This window comes from Lotus japonicus, chromosome 4, assembly GCF_012489685.1.
Source record: "Lotus japonicus ecotype B-129 chromosome 4, LjGifu_v1.2".
NCBI lineage: Eukaryota > Viridiplantae > Streptophyta > Magnoliopsida > Fabales > Fabaceae > Lotus > Lotus japonicus.
Window position 1 is genome coordinate 61,063,559 of NC_080044.1, and position 21,462 is coordinate 61,085,020.

General features: G+C 37.2%; 3 protein-coding genes across 3 annotated transcripts; all 3 read left to right on the top strand.

The window, feature by feature from the left end:
- Window positions 1–6,412: 6,412 nt before the first annotated feature.
- On the top strand, window positions 6,413–8,483 carry LOC130713078 (uncharacterized). Its single transcript, XM_057562879.1, has 6 exons — window positions 6,413–6,571; window positions 6,679–6,946; window positions 7,773–7,869; window positions 7,960–8,081; window positions 8,179–8,263; window positions 8,381–8,483. Exons 1-6 carry the CDS (start codon window positions 6,413–6,415, stop codon window positions 8,481–8,483), a joined length of 834 nt encoding a protein of 277 aa, XP_057418862.1.
- A 106-nt stretch (window positions 8,484–8,589) lies between these two features.
- Window positions 8,590–9,627, top strand: LOC130713079 (uncharacterized). Its single transcript, XM_057562880.1, has one exon. The coding sequence runs from the start codon at window positions 8,590–8,592 to the stop codon at window positions 9,625–9,627; it is 1,038 nt and encodes a 345-aa protein (XP_057418863.1).
- A 2,121-nt stretch (window positions 9,628–11,748) lies between these two features.
- On the top strand, window positions 11,749–14,286 carry LOC130714158 (cytochrome P450 78A5-like). Its single transcript, XM_057564051.1, has 2 exons — window positions 11,749–12,883; window positions 13,531–14,286. Exons 1-2 carry the CDS (start codon window positions 11,870–11,872, stop codon window positions 14,146–14,148), a joined length of 1,632 nt encoding a protein of 543 aa, XP_057420034.1. The 5' UTR covers window positions 11,749–11,869; the 3' UTR covers window positions 14,149–14,286.
- The last annotated feature ends 7,176 nt before the right edge of the window (window positions 14,287–21,462 follow it).

Genomic DNA, 21,462 nt, shown 5'->3' on the forward strand with positions numbered 1-21,462 from the left:
AAGGATTTTCTTCTGAAAAGCTAATAGTAAACACAATGAATTCAGATGAAAGAATGCTTAGAAGGTTTTTTGAATATAGCTTGCGCGTGTGTAATTCTTCCAACCGCATCTTTCAATCTTCAGCCTCTATTTATACTCCAAGGATTAGGGTTTGAACGCTGCATGGAAATGCTACCGTTGGAGGGCAGTTCTGGAAATTCCAGCTTCTGCTGTGGCTGAGAACGTTAGGTAGGTCGTCAGGATAGTACATTTGCTTTTGTACTTGGATAGTGACTTGACCTTTAAACCTAGGAGACTTCTGATCAGGGGAATGCTTCATGTTGGAACTTGTGAAGCCAGTTGATCAGAGTCAGAGGGAAAGCACAGATCCTCTGACCGTTGTATCTTCTGATTCTGAACTCAGAGGGAAGTACATGGTCTTCAGAGTTTCTTGCTTCTGGACATCAGAGTTTCCACTTTTCAGCTTCTGGATCTTCAGAGTCTTCTACACCTTTCAGAACATCTGAACCTTCAGAGTTTCTTGGTTGTCAGAACATCTGGATCTTCAGAACTTCAAGTGACTGAATCCATATCAGAGCTTGTATAACTTCAGATCTTCTGAAGCATTTCTACTGTTCAGAGTGAACATAGATGTTGCGAAAGCGTTGCTTGGGTCACTCTTCATGCACAGTGCTTTTGATTTGTGTGAGATTAAATTGAGGTCAGAGCCTGTAAATAGCACACTCAGACAAACACGTTAGAGTACCATAATTGTTCATACTCAAATGTTAACTTGTAATCATCAAAACATAGAGTTGTACTACTCGATCAAAACTTGATCTTACAATCCAAACCATGACCTTCCTTGTCAACGACGAACCATTCACTATTTCGGGCTAGCCCAAACCTCCGCCTAACTCAGCTTCCTTCCATCAGTTCCAACGGTTGACCCACTAGCACACAATTTCCGAATACCTCACCATCTCCATGTTTCCCACAGCTGACGTTGTCCAACCAGAATTCCTGCAAATAGACTCATTAGAAAACAAACCAGTGGAGCTAAATCAGTCAATTTGGGAATTGCTTAAGTCTTATGAGTCAGTATTCAAACCTCCCCAAGGGCTGCCACCCCCACGCACGCACGACCAACAGATTACCTTGCTACCTAACACCTCCCCAATCAACGTGCGTCCATACAGATACCCCCACTCACAAAAAGAAGCGATGACAACCCTCCTCTCTGATATGCTGCGAGAAGGCATTGTGGTGCCTAGCACCAGCCCTTTCTCGTCACCTGTGCTTCTTATCAAAAAGAAAGATGGGACGTGGAGGTTTTGCGTTGACTATCGCGCATTGAACTCTCTTACTCTTAAGGATCGTTTCCCTATCCCAACTGTGGATGAGCTGCTCGATGAGCTTGGTGGATCCACCATCTTCACGATGATCGATTTGCGTTCTGGCTTCCACCAGATTCGGGTAGCTCCTCAAGACACTCACAAGACCGCCTTTCGGACAGTAAATGGGCATTATGAGTTCAAGGTGATGCCATTTGGCCTCACCAACGCCCCATCCACCTTCCAATCCGCGATGAATGATCTTCTGCGACCTTATCTCCGCCGCTTCGTGCTTGTGTTCTTTGATGATATACTGATTTATAGCCCTACCTTGGAGGCACACCTAGAACATCTCAACACCATCTTGACAGCCTTGCTACCAATCAATATTTTGCCAAGCTATCCAAGTGCGATTTTGGTGTCGACACTGTCAGTTACTTGGGCCACCTTGTCTCAGCAAAGGGAGTGCAACCAGACCCTGAAAAGATCACAGCCATAGTGGATTGGCTAGCACCGAAGTCCCTCACCGCCCTCAGAGGATTCCTCGGGCTAACAGGCTTCTACAGGAGGTTCGTGCGCAATTACGCAGCCCACACGACACCCCTCACCGACCTCTTGAAGCAAGGGGGATTTGAATGGAATCCCTCCGCTGATGAAGCTTTCAAACGATTGAAGGAGTTGGACACCACCGCTCCCGTCCTCACGCTTCCCGACTTCAAGCTACCCTTCTTCATAGAGACAGATGCGTCGGGCTAGCAGTTGGAGTTGTGCTCTCCCAAAAGGGCCACCCTATTGCCTTCTTCAGTAAGAAGCTCACCCTGCAGATGCAATCACAATCCACCTATGTTAGGGAAATGTATGCTATTACAGAGTCAGTAAAGAAATGGAGGCAATACTTGATAGGCCACAAGTTCCATGTTTACACTGACCAACAAAGCCTGAGGCATTTTCTTACACAATCAATCCAAACACCAGAACAACAAAAATGGGCCTCCAAATTGACAGGGTTTGAATTTGAGATTCATTACAAACCAAGCTCTAGTAATAAGGTGGCAGATGCGTTATCCCGAAGCTTTGCAGAGGACTCCACGAGCACCTTTCACTCATTTACTACAGTCGTGCCTTCAATCCTTGCTGAATTGCTCCAATTTTATCAAACCTCAGAGGGTCAAACAGAAATGCGTCAGAAATTACAAGACGAAGGGTTTTATCAACATCAAGGGTTGCTTTATTACAAACGGGGAATTTACCTTCCAAACTTACCCTCAATGAAGAGGAACATACTCGCTGAGTATCACGCTTCGCCGACGGCAGGACATTCCGGGTTGCAACCCACGTTGGCTCGCCTTGCTGCTTCCTTCAACTGGCCAGGCCTATACACACAAGCCAAAATCTTTGTTCAGAAGTGCAAAGCATGCCAACATAACAAGTATCTTCCCACTAAGAAGCAAGGCCTTTTGCAGCCCTTACCTAGTCCTACTTTAGTGTGGGAGGACCTCTCCATGGATTTCATCACTGGACTACCAAACTCTCATGGCCATTCCGTAATATGGGTCATAGTTGACAGATTAACTAAGTATGGCCACTTCATTGGGTTGCCCTCCAAATTCACTGCTTAGAACCTAGCGGGAAGGTTTGCCACCGACATATGTAAACTCCATGGAATACCCCGATCAATTGTGTCTGATCGGGACAAGCTCTTCTTGAGCCAGTTCTGGAGGGAGCTTTTCCGCGTCCAGGGAACCCAGCTTCGGTTTAGCACGTCGTACCACCCTGAGTCCGACGGACAAACCGAGGTAGTCAATAGGGGGTTGGAAACGTACCTCCGATGTTATGTCGGCGAGCAACCCAAGACCTGGTACTGTTACCTTCATCTGGCCGAATATTGGTATAATACACGGCTCATCACTCTTCCGCTGGAATGAGCCCATTCAAAGCCTTGTATGGTAGACCAGCCCCATCGATGTTGGACTATGTTCTTGGAAGCACCACCGTGGAATCCTTGGATGCAACCCTGCAAAACCGCAATATCATCCTCAGAATACTCAAGGCCAATCTGGGAAGGGCTCAACACAGAATGAAGTTGGAGAAGGATAAGCATCGGCAAGAAGTTACCTTCACCGCCGAAGAATGGGTCCTCTTGCGGTTGAGACCTTACCGTCAGCAGTCCCTCCTGCGCCGGAACAACCAAAAGCTGTCACCGCGCTACTATGGCCCCTTCCAGATTGTCAACAAGATCGGATATGTTGCATACCATCTGGATCTGCCGGGTTCAAGCCGCCTCCACCCAGTCTTCCATGTGTCGTTGCTCAAACGGTTCCATGGAGATCCTGTGCGCGCGTTCTCCCCCCTTCCACCTTTAGCCACAGACATCGCTGGAGACACACCAGCGGCCATGGAAGCTCCATGCGCAGACAAGCCAGCAGAAAGGCAACCCTAGAAAGAAAAGGAGAAGGGATCGTATGAAGAAAGCTCCATTGCTCACACAAATCCAACCCTCAAGGATCCAACCTCAGACTTGGATTTTGGCTCTGGCCAAAAGGGAGAAAAGGAGGCAGCTTCAACCTCTGGAAATACAAAACAAAACACAAGTACTTCAGTTCACACCTCCAACCCTAATATCACTTCTGAAGGAAACGAGGACCCAGAAGATCCATCCGATCCTCACAACCTTTTCCCATCCAACGGTCCAGCTAAGGCAATTGCCTTGGATTCTTCCTCTCTTTCTTCAGCGAACAATCAGCGGGACTACCAAGGCCACACAGCTGGCTCTCACGTGCCAAAAGGAGCCTCGGGCAGTGAGCCCAACACGCAAATGGCTCCAGACCCTTCCGTTAGTCCCACGCACCTGCCACACGGTTCAAATCAATCAACGGGTCAAGATCTGAGTCCTCCACTGTCCGATGCATCCACTCATCAACCCAGCCATGAGGACATGTCTGGTCTTCCAGGGGATGGTATTGATACCACTGGACCTATGCCCAAACGTACAATCCAAAAACCAGCCCGCTACAAGGACTTCTACTAGAAGCTTCTAGCTAATTCTATTTCTATTCAGCTTTTTAATTATTTCCCATAGGGAGAAATTATATATGTCTAATGAATCAAAGTCAGCTTAGTCTTCTTAAAAGGGATTGGGCCATATGTTGGGTCTTCCTTGCTTTGGGACCAAGACTGTACTAGTTAAATAGCCTTTGTATTTCCTTTTGCAAATTAATGAGAAAATTCGAGCCTTGCTCACATCTTGGTATTTTTCCTTTATTTTCTTTTCCTCTGCGTTTTCCCTAGAACAACTTCTTGCTACCAGTTATCTATCTCGCTCTATTTCATCTTTAATTTGGACCACTTTTTTACAAGAAGAGTAGATGTTTGTTCACATGTTTTTCGGAAGTGGTTCCACGGGGATTGGAGGCCGAAGAGGATAACATGTCTTACAATTTGGAGTGGGCCTAGCTCTACACTAAAAATTAGCTAGAGGATCTCTTCCTTTACAACATTTATCTAGTCATATCTCTAGTTAATGTGATTTCAGCACAAGTGCACAACACACTCCCAACATGACCAAGATTAGACACGTGGAGCATGAAATTGTAGGAATGAACATCGATCTACCGGCCGGATGACCTATATATGAGTGTGAGAGAAAATCATCCTGGCTGAAAGTACAAACACAACAGCTGCATCATGTTTCATGCTAGCTCTGGTTCCCTCTGCTTAATTAACCCCCAAACATGGCAATAAGATAGACATGCTCGATCACTAACAGTCATTTATAAATGTCACTATATATTCATGATGCACCAAGTCATTTTCTGCATTATATATATAGAAGTTTCCATATCTACTACATCTTAAAAGAGAGACATGAAATCACTGTTCATAAGAGAACTTTGCATCTCAACCATTCATCTCTAATTACTAGAGCACTATTCAGCTGGGAACTTTGAATCTTGCCCGTTCATATCATACCTACCCACTAACTATTGATAAGAGTACATTTAATCTGGTCCATTCATCTCAAATTGACTCATCTTTACTTTGCCCATTCTGATCTGAACGTATTCTCTGTCATGAAGGAGAAGAGTGTTGCCTTGGTTTTTCTCTGGAGCAATCTGCGTTGTTGCAGTCCCCATAACTGTAGCAGAAGTGAGAGACGTGAACTGGAGCGATCTGTCGATTGCTACCAACAATCCGACCCGACAACATCCTCCACCTACGGTCGTTGACATGCGACGCGCAACTGTACCAGGCGCTGGAGGTTTCAGCCTTCCGTGAATCGGGTTGGGGAATTCGTGACTGTAACAGCCTGCAACAGTGCCAGTCGTGCCTCTACCAAGTCTCATACGGTGATGGGTCATTCACAGTTGGGGAATTCGTGACTGAAACGATGTCGTTTGGCGGATCCGGGTCGGTGAATCGGGTTGCAATTGGGTGTGGCCACGACAACAGTCCCCGTAACTGTTGTGTAGTGTGAGATTTGAGAAGAGAGGAGATTTGGAAGTTTGAAGGTAGGAGAATGATTAAATTTTAGGTATGACAGTTGTGTTGATAATGGCTGAGCGTAAATTTCGTCATTATGACATACGTTGCTTGAAGGCTTTTTCTGTTAGGTGGAGATCAGATTTGAGAAGAGAGGGAATTTGGCAGTCTGAAGGTTGGAGAAGTACTAAATTTTAGGTTTGACAGTTGTATTGATACTGGCTGATTGAAAATTTCATCATTGTTACATACGTTTCTTGGAGATCTCTTATGTTAGGTGGAGATCAGAGGGAGGATAAAGGATTTGTGATGAAAATGTTTCATTTGTGAACTGATTGTTGTCAGTGTATCAGAAGCCATAGATGTTGTGTCCTTCACTCCTTCGTCAGCTGATTGTTGCTATGTCAGTTGATTTGCAGAGGTTAGGTATGTACAGTTTTCCAGCTATTTTGTTGTTGTCAACCATATGAATACATCAATTCAATTTATTTGTAATCTTATCTCATTTGTGGCTGTCTATAAATACTACTATTGTATGGTCTTCCTGGTGTTCTTACTCTAACCTCTTGTCTTTGTCTCTTGTCCCTTTTGCTCTACACTGGTGGTAATTTGATTTACTCATGGCGTTCACTGCTGGTCCTTTCCATCCCCTTCGTGTTTTAAGGCCTGGCAAAGATACATGGAAAGTTAAGGTTCGTGTTCTTCGTCAGTGGGAGATGTTTCCTGCTGGTGAGCCTTCTAAGCCATATGCGCTTAATCTTGTCTTGATTGATTCAGAGGTTTATTCTTTTATTTTCTACCTGTGTAAATCCTTTTTATGATTATGGACTATGTTTAGCTATAGCAAATTTTAATTTGTCATTGGGAATTTTATTTTGGTGTATAGGGTGTCAAAATTGAGGCTTACATTAAGAAGAACTATCTTAGCAAGTTCAAGGGTGAATTTTCAGAGGGTAATGTGTACAAGATAACTTATTTTGATGTTTCTGAGAACTCTGGCATATTTCGCGCCTCTGAACATTTCTGCAAGATATTCTTCAATCATAGAACAAGAGTAGCGCAGGAACATTCTGATGTGATTCCAAATATTTGTTTATCACTCAAGAACTCTACTTACATTGATGCAACAATGGGGGAATCTGATTTTCTCATTGGTTAGTATCATTTATATCATTTATTCATTGTATTTTAAGTACTGCCCTTTATATGTGATAGATTTTGTTTCGTGTGTATTGGGTGAAATGTATTGTTTACTTAGAGGAAAAGCCATTTAAGTTAGTTGGTTGGATTAGCTTATGTGTATATTATGAGTTGATGTATAGCAGGTGTAAATCGCAATTAATTTCTATGAAAGGAGATGTAATGGAGTTTTCGGGAATCCTTAGCCATTGTATTCATTTTGATTGTGGAACTAACCCGTAACCAACTTAGAGTTGTATTGGCTGAAGTGTAATGCTTACTTTACTTTAAGAAAAGATGTGTGTTGGTTACTTAGGATAACCACTTAAGTTTATTCATCGGATCAGTTTATCTATATGTTATGCGAGCACGCATGTTAGTAGTAAATCCCAATTAATGTCTATTGAAGGATATGTAAAGGAGCTTTAGGGAACTCTAACCTATAGGATTCATTTTATTGAATCTCTAATTCTGGAACGAACCTATAGTTTGTTGGTTAGTAGTTACAAGAAAGGATAGTTAGGTAAGGTAATATAAATAGGGGATAGTAGTGTTAATGGGTGTTATTTGGATTGTAAGATTGGGGAAATCCAGGTAGAGAAGCTAAGAATCTCATTATTTGGATCCATTTTCTTGTATATAATCATTTCGTTTTCTTCTTCATTGTTATGGATGATGGATGGTTATGAGCATAAGTTATTGTCATTTATATTTAATTATGATTCCAGGAGCTTATGTTGTAAATGTGATTGCTTTCATTCCAATTTTGTTTTGCTGAATGTACATTTTTTTCATTTTCAGATTTTATTGGACTGGTTACTCATGTTTTAAGGGAGAGGCAATATGTAAAAGATGGGAGAGTCACAAGGAAGATTGAGCTTGATCTGATTGATGACAAGTGACCAGAACTTAAGATTTTTATTATGTGTTCAAATACTTAACTGATGTTTATTAGTTTTAAAGCAGCAATTTTTTTATGTCTTTGTAGGGGTATGGTGAAATGTGCCCTATTTGGTAACTACGTTGACATTGTTACTGAATTTCTGGCTATTGATCGAAATGGATTTCCGGTGATGGTTGTGCAGTTCGCTAAGATAAAGTCATTCAGGGGTATTGTTAAAATTGTTAGCTTTTGGTTCCATTTATTTGTCTTTTATTAAGTTACTCCAATGGTGTAATTGCTATCTGCCTTATGTTTAAACTATAGGTGATATTGTTATTCAAAATGTGATGAGAGGTACTAAACTTCTATGGAATCTTGATATTCCTGAAGTCGCATCATTTAGGAATGGGTATTCTTTTAATCTGTTGCTATATATGATATAGTTGTCTATGTGTATTTGTTATTTTGATGATTAATTTTTTCACAGATATGGACTTATTTATGTGTTTTTTATCTGTGTATGTAGTTTGGCTGTGCATGGAGTTGACTTGAATGTTCCTCTTGGTGTAATTGATGGGGGTGTTCCAATTGTTCCACTTGAAGATGAGTTTGTATTGAAATGGATTTAAATGACTAGAGTTGTAAAAAAAAGAATATTTAACAAGTTACCTCTTATGTTATAATTTCGATAGGAGGGTGTATTCATAGTATTTGGTAAGGTTAGTGGTCTGGCTGATGAGGAGAGGTGGTTTTATCAATCTTGTTGTTCTAGGGGGTGATTTTAGACAGATTCTACCAGTTATCCCTAAGGGTACTAGAGCTGAGATTGTGATGTCTACCATTAACTCATCTAGATTGTGGAGATTTTGTAAGGTGCTCACATTGACTGAAAACATGCGTTTGCTTGGTAACTTGAGTGATCACGAAATTGAGGAGGTTAAATCATTTGCGAAATGGGTATTAGATGTTGGAGATGGAAATTTAGGAGCCTATAATGATGGTGAATCTATGATAAAAGTAACAGATGAAACATTGATTCAACAGTCTTTGAATCCTATTTGTGAAATTGTTCAGACCATGTATCCCAATATTCTTCAAGAGATTGGATGTGCTGATTATTTTCAAGACAAGGCTATACTTGCTCCAACATTGGATGCAGTTGATATGGTTGATAAATATGTGTTGTCACAATTACCTGCTCAGAAGATGACATATTTAAGCTCTGATTCAATATGGGGTGTTGATGAAGAGGTTGGTGTTGAAGCTGGATGGGTTACAACCGAATTCCTAAATGATATCAAGTGCTCTGGTATTCCGGACCATAAGTTGGTTTTGAAGATGGGTTCTTCTGTTGTGCTCATGCGAAATCTAGATATTTCCACTGGATTGTGCAATGGAACTAGGCTTATTGTTACACATCTTTGTCCAAATTTTGTTGGATGTATTGTCGTAACGGACACACATGCAAGTAGACAGACCATGCCAATTAGGTTCCAAAGAAGGCAATTTCCTCTTATTTTGTCATTTGCTATGACTATTAATAAGAGCCAAGGGCAAACACTGTCAAGTGTTGGTGTGTATTTATCAAGTCCTGTTTTTTCACATGGCCAATTGTATGTTGCTGTTTCTCGTGTGAAGACGAAATCAGGTCTGAAGATTCTAATATGCAATGAGGATGTTACGCAACGAGATGTAACAAAAAATGGTTTTTCAAAGAATCTACAATTGATTATTGTTAAAAATTTAGATGTGTCTGATTTTTGTTTTGGTTGAAGATAGTGTTGTACCTTAAGGACTTATACTATGTTTTATTGATTTTAGACCTTGGTAATATGTTTTGTTGATTTTATATATTTGAGAAGATTACAAATTATACATATGTGAATTAGTTTATTAATGTTAATAAATAATACATATAAATATATTTAATCATTGAACTGGTTGTCCATGCATAAATAGAAACGTTTACAATGTATGAACCAATAAATAAATAAAATATGAAAATAATATACGAAATGTGATTGAGTTAGCTAAGATTATGTTTTTTTTTTACTCAAACTTTTTTATAAGTCATAAAAAGAATTGTGGTATATAATTCAAACATTCCAAAGTTTTGGTATGTGAATTAATATGTTCATCTTAATAAGATAAAAAAATAATTTTATAAAATCGTAGAACTGCTCGTCCGTGCATTGCACGGAGACGGGCTATAATCCTAGTTGTAGTATAGTTCTATGTTTGAATTTTGATTTATGTTCTGGTGACATTTAACGTGAAAGGAGGGAGAGTTTCTCTGTTGGCATTAACGTCCCCTTTTGGACTCTTCAACCTGGAGGCAGACATAGCAGTTATCAGTGTCTACAAATATAACAAGGATATCACGTGAATATCCAACAATTGCTTCGACACAAGGGATTTAAAACCGCACCTTTTATAGGTATAATGTTTGTGCACGTTGGATATATACTCAAAAAAAGGTGACATATTTCTTTGGTCAATAATGTTTTGTTCATTAATCAATTCCACCTCCACCTTAGGAGATGGTGAAGAAATAAGAGAGAAATAAGTGATATGATATGTGATGTGACAGGAAATGCAGAAAGAGATAAAAATAAAAAATGAGTGGAAATGAGATGGAAGAGAAGTGAGGTGTGTATAAATCATTACTCTTCTTTCTTTGCTTCTTCTTTTTTAAATAAAAACTTGAGGTGTGTGTTATATGTAAAAACTGTGATTTGAATTTATCACCTTTTCTCATTAACGCTAGCTCACTGGTGTGAGCCATTGTGATTTTGATATATTCAGCTAAGAAGATTAACGGCATATGTTTGGATTTGTCTTGGGCGCACTCCAATTCATTGTTAACGGAGAAGCTCCATAGTGCAATTAATGCAATTAAGGGGATTAAGTGCAAATAATTTGATTCTACTCTTAAACCTGAATTAATTAAAGGAAGGAACTTATACGAATCTGAGTTTTAGGATTAAAGAGAAGATGTAAAGATACTATAAAAACTGTGTTGATTAACCGGATGAGGAGGCATATATAGGAACTGGGTATCACTTGACAAAAAGAATGAAGCCTTAGCTTGCATGCACTTATATATGGTGGGTGACTTGCATCCACTATCAGAGGAATTCACTTTTATGACTATTTAAAAACAAAATTAAATTAAGGAAGATGTTAGTTGTACCTAAGTTGCAATTCGCAAGTTGACTCATGATAAGGACGAAACACTTCTCTTTATAAAATTTTGTGTTTAATTTTCATTATTGATGTGTGGACTGCATTAGTAGACAATTTATACGTACTTCTGAGCGACATGTGGTTTTGGAAATATGTCATGACTTGAGGTTATAACCGGAGCCAACCCACACAAACTACTTTTTGTAACAAAACTATAAAAATTAAGTTGTGATTCCCAACATGCATTCAATAAACATATGATTTAATGATGATTTTTAACTATATTATTATGTCAATTTCTCTCATGTCTTTGTAGCAACTCAAGACCGCTGTTAAATCGTATGTATATTGAATTTCCACTAAATTTGTATGTACACTTATAACCAGTCTAAAATAAATTGATCTAACTGAACTGAACCATTGCATGAAGAATAATTGCATGAGGCACAGCATGTTTGTAACGTGAGCAAGGGAAATTGCAATGCTATAAACCACCCACCCAACTTCAAGAGCTAAGCAATTTTTGTACATCACTTAAAAAAAACATTAATAATTAAAAAAAACATTAAAATATTTGAAAGAATATTATAGAAATGTTCTAGAATTAAAATTACTCTAAGGCAACTAGTGTTCATTTGGATAACAAAAAATAAAAAAATTGTTTCTCAACAGTCTCTAACATCTTACTATATAAATCCTCCCTCACACTCTTGGTCTTCCATCACAATTTCAGCACTTCCCCTGCTTTCTCTCTCTCACACACACAAAACCTTCTTCTTCTTCTTCTTCTTCTTCTTCTTCTTCCTATTCCTCATTGTTAACCATAACAATGTCTTCACCTCTCTGCTCCCTCTTCTTCCACCCACCTTCATGTCCAACCACTCTCACCTTCGATGTCCTTCTCGGCTTCCTCCTCCTCGCCGCCGTCTTCGGCTACTGGCTTGTTCCCGGTGGTCTTGCTTGGGCTCTGTCCAAAAACAGAGCAATTTCCAAAAACAGAGCATCTTCCAAAAACAGAGGAGCTTCATCTTCTTCTTCTTCTTCCATTCCTGGACCCTCTGGTTTCCCCCTGTTTGGCATGGTTTTTGCTTTCACAGGGACGACTCTGACTCACAGGGTTCTCGCAAAACTCGCAGGAGCCTTAAAGGCGAAAGCCTTAATGGCATTCTCTGTTGGGTTCACTCGTTTTGTGATCTCTTCTCACCCTGACACAGCGAAAGAGCTTCTCAATAGTTCTGCTTTCGCTGATCGACCTGTGAAGGAGTCTGCTTTTGAGCTTCTGTTTCACAGGGCAATGGGGTTCGCACCTTATGGTGAGTACTGGAGGAACCTGAGGAGAATCTCTGCAACCCACATGTTTTCTCCGAGGAAGATTGCATCCTTTGGGGATTTCAGGGCCAGGATTGGGGCACACATGGTGAGGGAGATTAAGGGGGTGATGGAGATGAAGGGTGAAGTGGAGGTGAGGGAGGTTTTGCATTTTGGGTCACTGAACAATGTGATGATGATGGTGTTTGGGAGGTGTTATGAGTTTGGTGAGGGTGGTGATGGGTGTGAGGTTGAGGAGCTGGTTAAGGAAGGGTATGATTTGCTTGGTGTTTTCAATTGGAGTGATCACTTTCCTCTGTTGGGTTGGATGGACTTGCAGGGTGTGAGGAAGAGGTGCAAGAATTTGGTGGCTAAGGTTAATGCTTTTGTTGGGAAAATCATATTGGAGCACAGGATGATAAGGGCTGCTGAAGGACAAGGTTGTGATGAGAGCTCTAGTGATTTTGTTGATGTGCTGCTGGATTTGGAGGAAGAGAACAAGCTTCAACACTCAGATATGGTAGCAATTTTGTGGGTGAGTTTTCCCTTATTCAATCTCATCTTTTTATTGATTATTCCAGGTTAGTTGCAGAGGAATGTTTTAGATGCATATTATTGTTCAAAATGTCATGAATAGTTGCATTAAGTTGAACTTTTGGGCTAACCATATTGAGCTTTATCTGTTTAAGTTCATGTTATCATTGTTTGCTTTTATTCAATGATTTCTATTCCTCTTTTGAATTTAAAACAGGACAGAAGATGCATAATTTATGGAAAGGACAAAACATCCAAATTAAATTCGTTTGCTTAGATATTTCTGAAAAGTCTCATTTTTTCTGTATAACCTTTTATAGATGTCAAGTTCTGCACAATCTTTAGGAGAACTTTTCCATACACTTGTAATTGATCAAATTGTTTAGTGTAACAATGATTATATCAGGGTAGATAATAACGAATTTTGAAATCAGCATTCATTAATAAGAGATGGCAGTAAAACCCTCTAAATTACACATAGGAGTACATGAAAGTAATATCTATGGTGTTTAGCACATCAAACTGTAGACGACTGATCAATGAGTTTTTTTCATTTACTAGAGTTGGGAATCAAGCCCTTCTATATGTTTGAATAAACTAGTGATCATGTTATTTTTTAATGAGGTTTAATGTGATTTTATTTTGCAGGAAATGATCTTTAGGGGGACTGATACAGTAGCAATCCTTCTAGAGTGGATTCTTGCTAGAATGGTGATGCACCCTGAAATCCAAGCTAAGGCACAAGCTGAAATTGACTCTGTTGTTGACTCTGACCGCACTGTTTCTGACACTGATCTTCCAAACCTTCCTTACCTTCACGCCATAGTGAAGGAAACCTTGAGGATGCACCCACCAGGCCCTCTTCTTTCATGGGCTAGGCTCGCCATCCACGACACACATATTGGCAACCACTTCATCCCCGCCGGCACCACTGCCATGGTGAACATGTGGTCCATCACTCATGACCAAGATATTTGGCCTGATCCAGAAGAGTTCAAGCCAGAGCGTTTTCTGCTGCAGGGTGAAGATAATGTGCACATCATGGGTTCTGATCTTAGGCTCGCGCCTTTTGGTTCCGGAAGAAGGGTGTGCCCTGGTAAGGCCATGGGGTTGGCCACTGTGGAGCTTTGGCTTGCAATGTTGCTGCAGAGGTTTAAATGGATGGCTGCTGATGATTCTGGTGTGGACTTGTCTGAGTGCTTGAAACTCTCTTTGGAGATGAAAAACTCGCTGGTTTCCAAAGCTATTATGCGCAATCAAGAATGAACTGGCCATGTACTTGTTTAATTTTATGGTAACTTTTAACTTATGAGTAGCAGTTTTTGTGGTTTGTTTTAGGAAAAAGTGTGTGATCGAATCAATGTAAGCTTGAAATTCAGAAATAAGAGGAGTTTGTTGAGCTTATGTTTTTGCAGTTTGTTTGATTTTTTGGGTTCTAGGATAGTTCATAGTAATTGAGTTCCGGGGATCATGTATATTTTCACACTTTCAGGTAAGAGTGGTATTAATTTGATCAGCCTTTAGGCCCTTTACATTCACACGATCTGAGTTTGAGAGTGATATGTTTAGGTGCGCCTAACCCCATATGTTGTTTGCAAATCAAAGGAGACAGGCCAAAACAAAGATAACATTTAAGGTTGTGTTTGTTTTTGAGTTTGGGCCTAGATTTATGTAACTGTACTACCAAGTTTGATAAATTAAGAACCACACTCACGGAACTCACTTTTAGCCTCAAACTAACTTTTATCTCAATTCACCAAATTGTCACTTCTACATTTACTCAACCTATTTTAATCATCAAACTTTATTTTGAAATAAAAGTATCAAACTTAAATCATATTACAATCAAGCCACTTTAAACCAAACTCTGTTTTGCAAACTCACTCAAACTCTATTTTACAAATTGAAATCGAAATACACACTTATTTGTTGGAAACAAAAATGAATATAATAATTATAAAAAAAATCTAGGGAGCAAAGTGGTAAATGAAAATATTAGAATTATATTTCACTAAACTCCTAACATTAATTTGTACTTCATTTTCACCGCACTTTCTATCTAAGAGAAAATCAAACTTGAGTGAAGGACATAAGTAAAGGGACAGGGTTGTTGTGCTCATCCGTGTGTAAGGGTCTCTTTCTTCTCATACCCAGCAATCAGGTAAGCACTTGCAACACATTCAAAAGAGAAATAAGAGTTGTAACAAAATCCTAGGAGAGTCATGTGTGCATATGATATTATTGTATAACGACAGTGGTAATAGTGGGTATTACCTTAATTATGAATCTTCATTCTCATAAGCCATAAGCATACGACTTGCAACATCAAGCCAAAGTATTGTGTCTATCATTTTATTGTGCAACATTTGCCCCTAGTATGAGTATTTGAGGTATTATGATGCTTGGAATGTCATGATTCGAGATAGTCTCTAGTCTGAAGCGATGAGTCACTTGGCTCGCCTCTAACAATATACTTTTGATTCAGGATGAGCTTAAAATCTCCTTAGGCATATGCATGGGATGATTAAGACTGATTCAATCTTGTCGTGGGCTCCAACCTTAGATATTAACACTTAGATCGAGGTACTTCGAAATATGAAGATGTGTGTCTTATCACAAAGACGGTGACTCTGTGTAACGCTTTGATCGGTGGTGATTGATTCGACGCAACTCCCTAAATGTTGCATAATGATGAAACATTAGGTACGAAATGTCGCTTTTGTCCTCACTTGGGAGGTGAAGAATCACGTTTGCCCCTGACATCACCATTAAATTTAGGAATTGATTGTCATTTTGCCTTCCTTGACTCTTGCCACATTGGCAGAGTGTTCTGTTTTGGAAGTAGTCGTAAATCGCTAGTCCAAGAGGCATTTAGCATTTTTTCCGTCAAGATCTTCATCCCTCTTCAATTTTGGTAAGTTCTTCAATCCTTTTTTTCTTCATGTATTCATGTTTTAGGCATGACGAAAGTTCGGAACTTATATCATTTCCTTGTAGGTTAATCCATCGTAAGGCTTAGTGGTCGGCAATGGTTGTCTCCCTCAACTCCCTGCCGTTACATACAACTTGGATAGCTTGAGATTTGAGACTTTAGGCCATGATTGTGGCGAACGTAGGTGGATATTCTGACTCTCAAGTCAACAAGGTTGAAGAGAAATAAGGATTATAATTGAGCATATATCATATGTATATAAAATGTGTCCCTTAAGTTGTATATATACGTAAAGTTGTAATAAACTTGAGAAAATCTGGTGTGAATATTGCATTGTTAAGTATAATCGATATTATCCGGTAATATATAGTGGATATTAACTTAATTATTATGAATCTTCTTTCTCATAAGTGTATGTCTTAGTTAACATTGGACTAAAGTACTAAACCTACCATTTTATTAATGAACGCTCATGTAATAGAGTTAAGCCATCAATTAAACCAATGAAATCAGTCCATGTTCATATCATGGCTGCATCATTGTATATCTGCGCAGCATCACTTTAAAATGATTGATTCCTTGGTACTGGTAGCAAATAGCGTGATGATCATAAGGATTTCACCTTTTTATCTGTTTTCATCCCTCTCCTTGCAGAAATTAAACTATAAAATGATGAGGAATACGAACCTAACAAATTTATGTACACAAGATCCAAATCCTTCCGCAGATCGAATATATCTTTAGCTCATAAATTATGCCCCTGTGAAAAAGCTCTGCTCCTTTCCCACCCATAAAGAAATTCACAAATAGGAATTGAATATCCAAAGAAATTGATAGTATCTTTCTTATTTTTTGTGTGTGTACCAATTAAGTTGCTTTAGGCCTTCCTTTTTCATATTTTATAATTTGTGTATTTTCTTCTTTTCAGTGCAATGCAGTCTTCCATTCTTTTCTAACTGATTCTCTCGTCCTGTCACTCTCTATATATACTGATATTCCATTATTCCTTTCCTCTTTCTCAAGTCACAACCAGCTACCATCCATCATGAACACATCACCCATCCGTACTCAACCAAAATCCTGAGAATAATCACAACAGATGACTCATGACTTCAAAGTTATATGGGGTTTCCACGATATTCCTTCTTTAAAGAAAATGGTTAACTTTATGTTTGTTTAAAAGTATATATATATATGGTATAAAATATCTGTCAAAAATTGACTTGTACAACACTTCATAGTACTTTTGTGTCTTCGACATATCTCTAATGAGGATTATCAGGGCCACGTGCCCCGGGCTCAAAAAAAAAATCTCATTAAACTTTCTCCTAAAATAAAATTTAGTTATAATAATTAATGTTTAAAATGTTATTAATGATTTGAGCTGGTCTAGTGGTTAGTAACTGTGTATGTTACTTTTATGTACCGGGTTCGAATGGTGAAAATTGTGATTGGTGCAAATAAGAGGTGGTACTTGAGAGATACAATATTAAATGAGGGCATGAATGGAAGAAAATGAGATAAAGTGTTTTGGATATGTAAAACAACAATGGTTTTGGAACAAAACAAAAAAGCTAAAACTACAATAGTTTTGGAACGGAGGGAGTAATTAATTTGAATTGAAAAAATTCAAAAATTAAAGTAAAAGGTCGCGTTGCTTGGATTCGAACACGCAACCCCTAAATGAGTTGCAAGAGGTCAGTTGCCAAACGAACCAACATAATGGTTTTAATGAAATTTCGAACATTAAAATTATTAAGAATCCATTTTTTTTTTTGTCTAGAATTTCTAAAATATCGGGACCGGCCCTGAAGATTATTGAGATATTCCTTTCATGTGGCACCCATCAAGATCTAACATTGATAACTATATAGGATTAGTCCATCTGGTCTCATCCAATTTAGTTTGTCCAGAATTCACTGTACTGCACTTGATATTATCAATATATCTTTTGTACTGATCGTCTGATCTGTTCCTATACATCTCTCATTATTTTGAGATTATTTTTATTTTTATTTATCTGTTGCTTTTACAAAGAAAATATTAATTATATTTTGTTAGTTATACCCTTAACTTGATATAATTCTCAATAGTACGTGGTCGAAAAATTATAGAGTCAGAGTTAATAAGAGATAAAAATAGTGTATTAGAAAGTTAGGAGTTTTAAACTTTTAATAAAAATGAGAATATTAATACTACTCCTTAATGCATGTAACAAAACCTTAAAGTGATAGATAATAAAGAACGGAGGGCCGGGAGGGAGTACTTCAATTAATCTCTTATCTCTTATCATTTCGCTACAAAATATATACATGCGAATTTAGCAAGGCTATTCGCGGATTGGATTTGATCAATTTTGAAGGAGAAAATAGTCCAATTAAATTCAATTGGTTTTGTTATTTTATAATTAACCCAATGCATTTGTTCTTAGATCTGATATGATCCAATATATAGGAATTTGGCCCATGGATTGAATTTTCGATTTTAGGTCATTGATTGAATTTTAATATTTAGCAATTTGGATCATGGATTGAATTTTTTCGATTTTTTAAATTTAACTTTTTTTCTTTGGGATTGTAGTATATAAATCTTTAAAATATATGATATAAAATCAAGAAAATGATAAATAATATATAGAATTTATATAACATTTATAAATTGTAACATAACTTTATCTATTGCGGACTAAGAAAAATATGGTTCAAAAAGTTAAAAATGTATCTACAAATTAATTTTAACATATAAAAAACACTTTTTTTTTGGGTTGTGTGACTTTTGTCACAAATTGGGTCCCCGACGGATGTCTGTCTCGTAGGTTTTTATCTGAGTTTGTTCTCATGATCGCTGGGTAGCAGTTTTAATATCTGTTTTGTAGCATTGGATATTATTTGTACTATCGACTTTATTTTATATATATATATATAACTTTTGTTTAAAAAAAAAAAACACATTTTTTAAAGTTAAATATATATAAATATATATAAAGTTGAGATACAACCCCTCTCAACAACATGAGTACGGTGACCTAGCCAGTAAAAAACTAGTAAAAACTCAGCTACTACATCAAAGACCTTCCCAAACACCTCAAGAAACCACAAACAAAAACATGATCCCCATAGAATTGAATATTAGTTGTAAAAACATGATTTATGGTGAACCAATTTTTAATTAACATGATCCACATAGAATTGGCTTACAGAACAAATATTTTTAAAAACTATGGTTCATTGTTGTATAACATATGGGGTTGCATGCTCTTGAATCTTGATAGGGGAATAAAAAAAATTTTTAAAAATGTTAGATTTGCTTTTTTACAAGAGCCAATATTAGATTTGCTTCTTTTACTCAATCCTAACTCTAATTCTCAAACAAAAGCAAGGTGTTTAATAACCATTTATTAAGATTTACATGCATTATATTCGATTTCAAAAATACGTGCATTATATTCTTAATTTTTTGTTTGTTCTCCCATTGCCTTTTTTTTCAACGTTACTGTTGTTTATCCTTGTTTTCTGTTATACATTCAACAAGTTGTAAATCTCTAGACAGGAGTAGTAAATGGTTTAATAAAGAATCGAACATCTGCACGTAAATATTTAAAACCAATAATTATCAACTAAACTATAAGCACATCAGCATATTGGTAGATCTACCACAAAGCTAAATTTGTTAAAAAGAAAAATTGACTGAATCCAATTAAAAGGAGGATTGTAGTAGAAGTATGACTAAATATAGCAATGGCATTTGTCCTCCAAATGGGAAATTAAAGGTTTAATCCCCATGCCATTGCCTTATTTGTATGTGATTGTGGTGATGATTATTCCTATCATTCTAAAAGCAAAGATTGAAATCAAAAAGGAAATAAACACATAGAAAAACCTGCGCCGCCTCCTCAACTAAAATTTGAAACACTTTTAAAAGGCATATGAACGAATCATCACCCTCTCCACCATCAAATAAACCTATGGGAAAATCTTCTATATACGTTAATTATATCGTACTAAATACTAGTACTAATAAAGAAATTAAAGATCCCAATTATGATCTCTCTTTGCATTAATCGATCGCATGCATCTTTAAAGCATACATGTGGCTGATTTATTAATTAATAAATGTATAATTAATCATCATACTCTAGTTGCTGGATGCTTCTCCAACATATGCTTCAACATGTTAAAGAAACATTGGAAGCAAAAGTACTTCCTTCCTATATGCTTTCCGACTTATGGACCACATAATAAAGGTGCTTTTGAATTGTAATATGAGCATGCTGATCTTATAGTGACATCAAGTATTTAACGAACCTTATAAGAATTTTTTGAATGGGGAAATTGTTTGAATACCTTTAGTCACACTAAACGAGAAATCAAATCCTTTGCATTTTATATTAAATTAGGGCAATTTGTTTTAGAATTATTTTTTTACGTCGGAAACATAAATTGCACCCGCCAGAAATCGATCAATGAACCTCCCCTACCCAACTCATATGTCCCTCAGCTACTACCACTTGTGCTATCCTACAGTGACATTATTTTAGAATTATTATCAAACTAGAATTTCTTTTATCAAAATGTATAATGTAACAAATTAAATCTACTTTTATTTAAAACAAATTCTAAGTACGAAATTCTTTTTTTTTCCATCGGAAAATAAGTACGAAATTCTTGTAGCACTTATGACCAGCCTCAAATTTCACGTTCCAATAAAAACTAAAAAACTTTTTTCAAATAATTATTGATGACCATAAATTCCTTGTGTATAGAGAATACCGGTACGTTTGAGTAAATAATTTAATTAAGCATTTTTTTGTAATAAGAGTTTATTCATAAGCTAATTAATTGACAAGTTTATTGAAATAAATTTAAAATAAGTTATATATAAGTATAAGCTCGTATTTATAGGCTAATTTTAAATCAAAATAACTTATCAAAATAAGCTCAAAATAAATCATGGTTCAATCATAAACTACTTACATAAGCTCTCAATCCACTCGTTCTATATATGATTACGTACATACAACTTTCTTCATATTGATAATGTTTTAAGAATCTTTTGGTAATTTTAAAAGTAAATTACTGTAATTAATCTAGTTAAAAAAAGCACCAATCATTGCTTTAACACTTAAAAGTTAAAACTATAAATGTTATTATTCTATTTCAGTATGAGAAAAAGATGATGCACCGACGGTAGAAAGTTTTATTACACTGTCAACCAATCAGATTTCATATTGATAATGTTTTAAGAATCTTTTGGTAATTTTAAAAGTAAATTACTCTAATTAATCTAGTTAAAAAAGCACCAATCATTGCTTTAATACTTAAAAGTTAAAACTATAAATGTACTATTCTAGTTCAGTATGAGAAAAAGATGATGCACCGACGGTAGAAAGTTTTATTACACTATCAACCAATCAGATTTCAAAGATGTGAGAAAACCCTCGGGGAAACATTGAAAATATAAATTGCACCATTTAGGGATTGATCTCGGGACCTCCTCCACCCAACCCACATATCCCTTAGCTCTTACCACTTGAACTATCATTCGAGAACATTACACAACCATTTTAAGTGTTTAGCTAAACACCACTGACAAAAATATGATTTAATTATAACCCAGTTCCTTTTTGCCTTTTTTAGGACATGGTATCT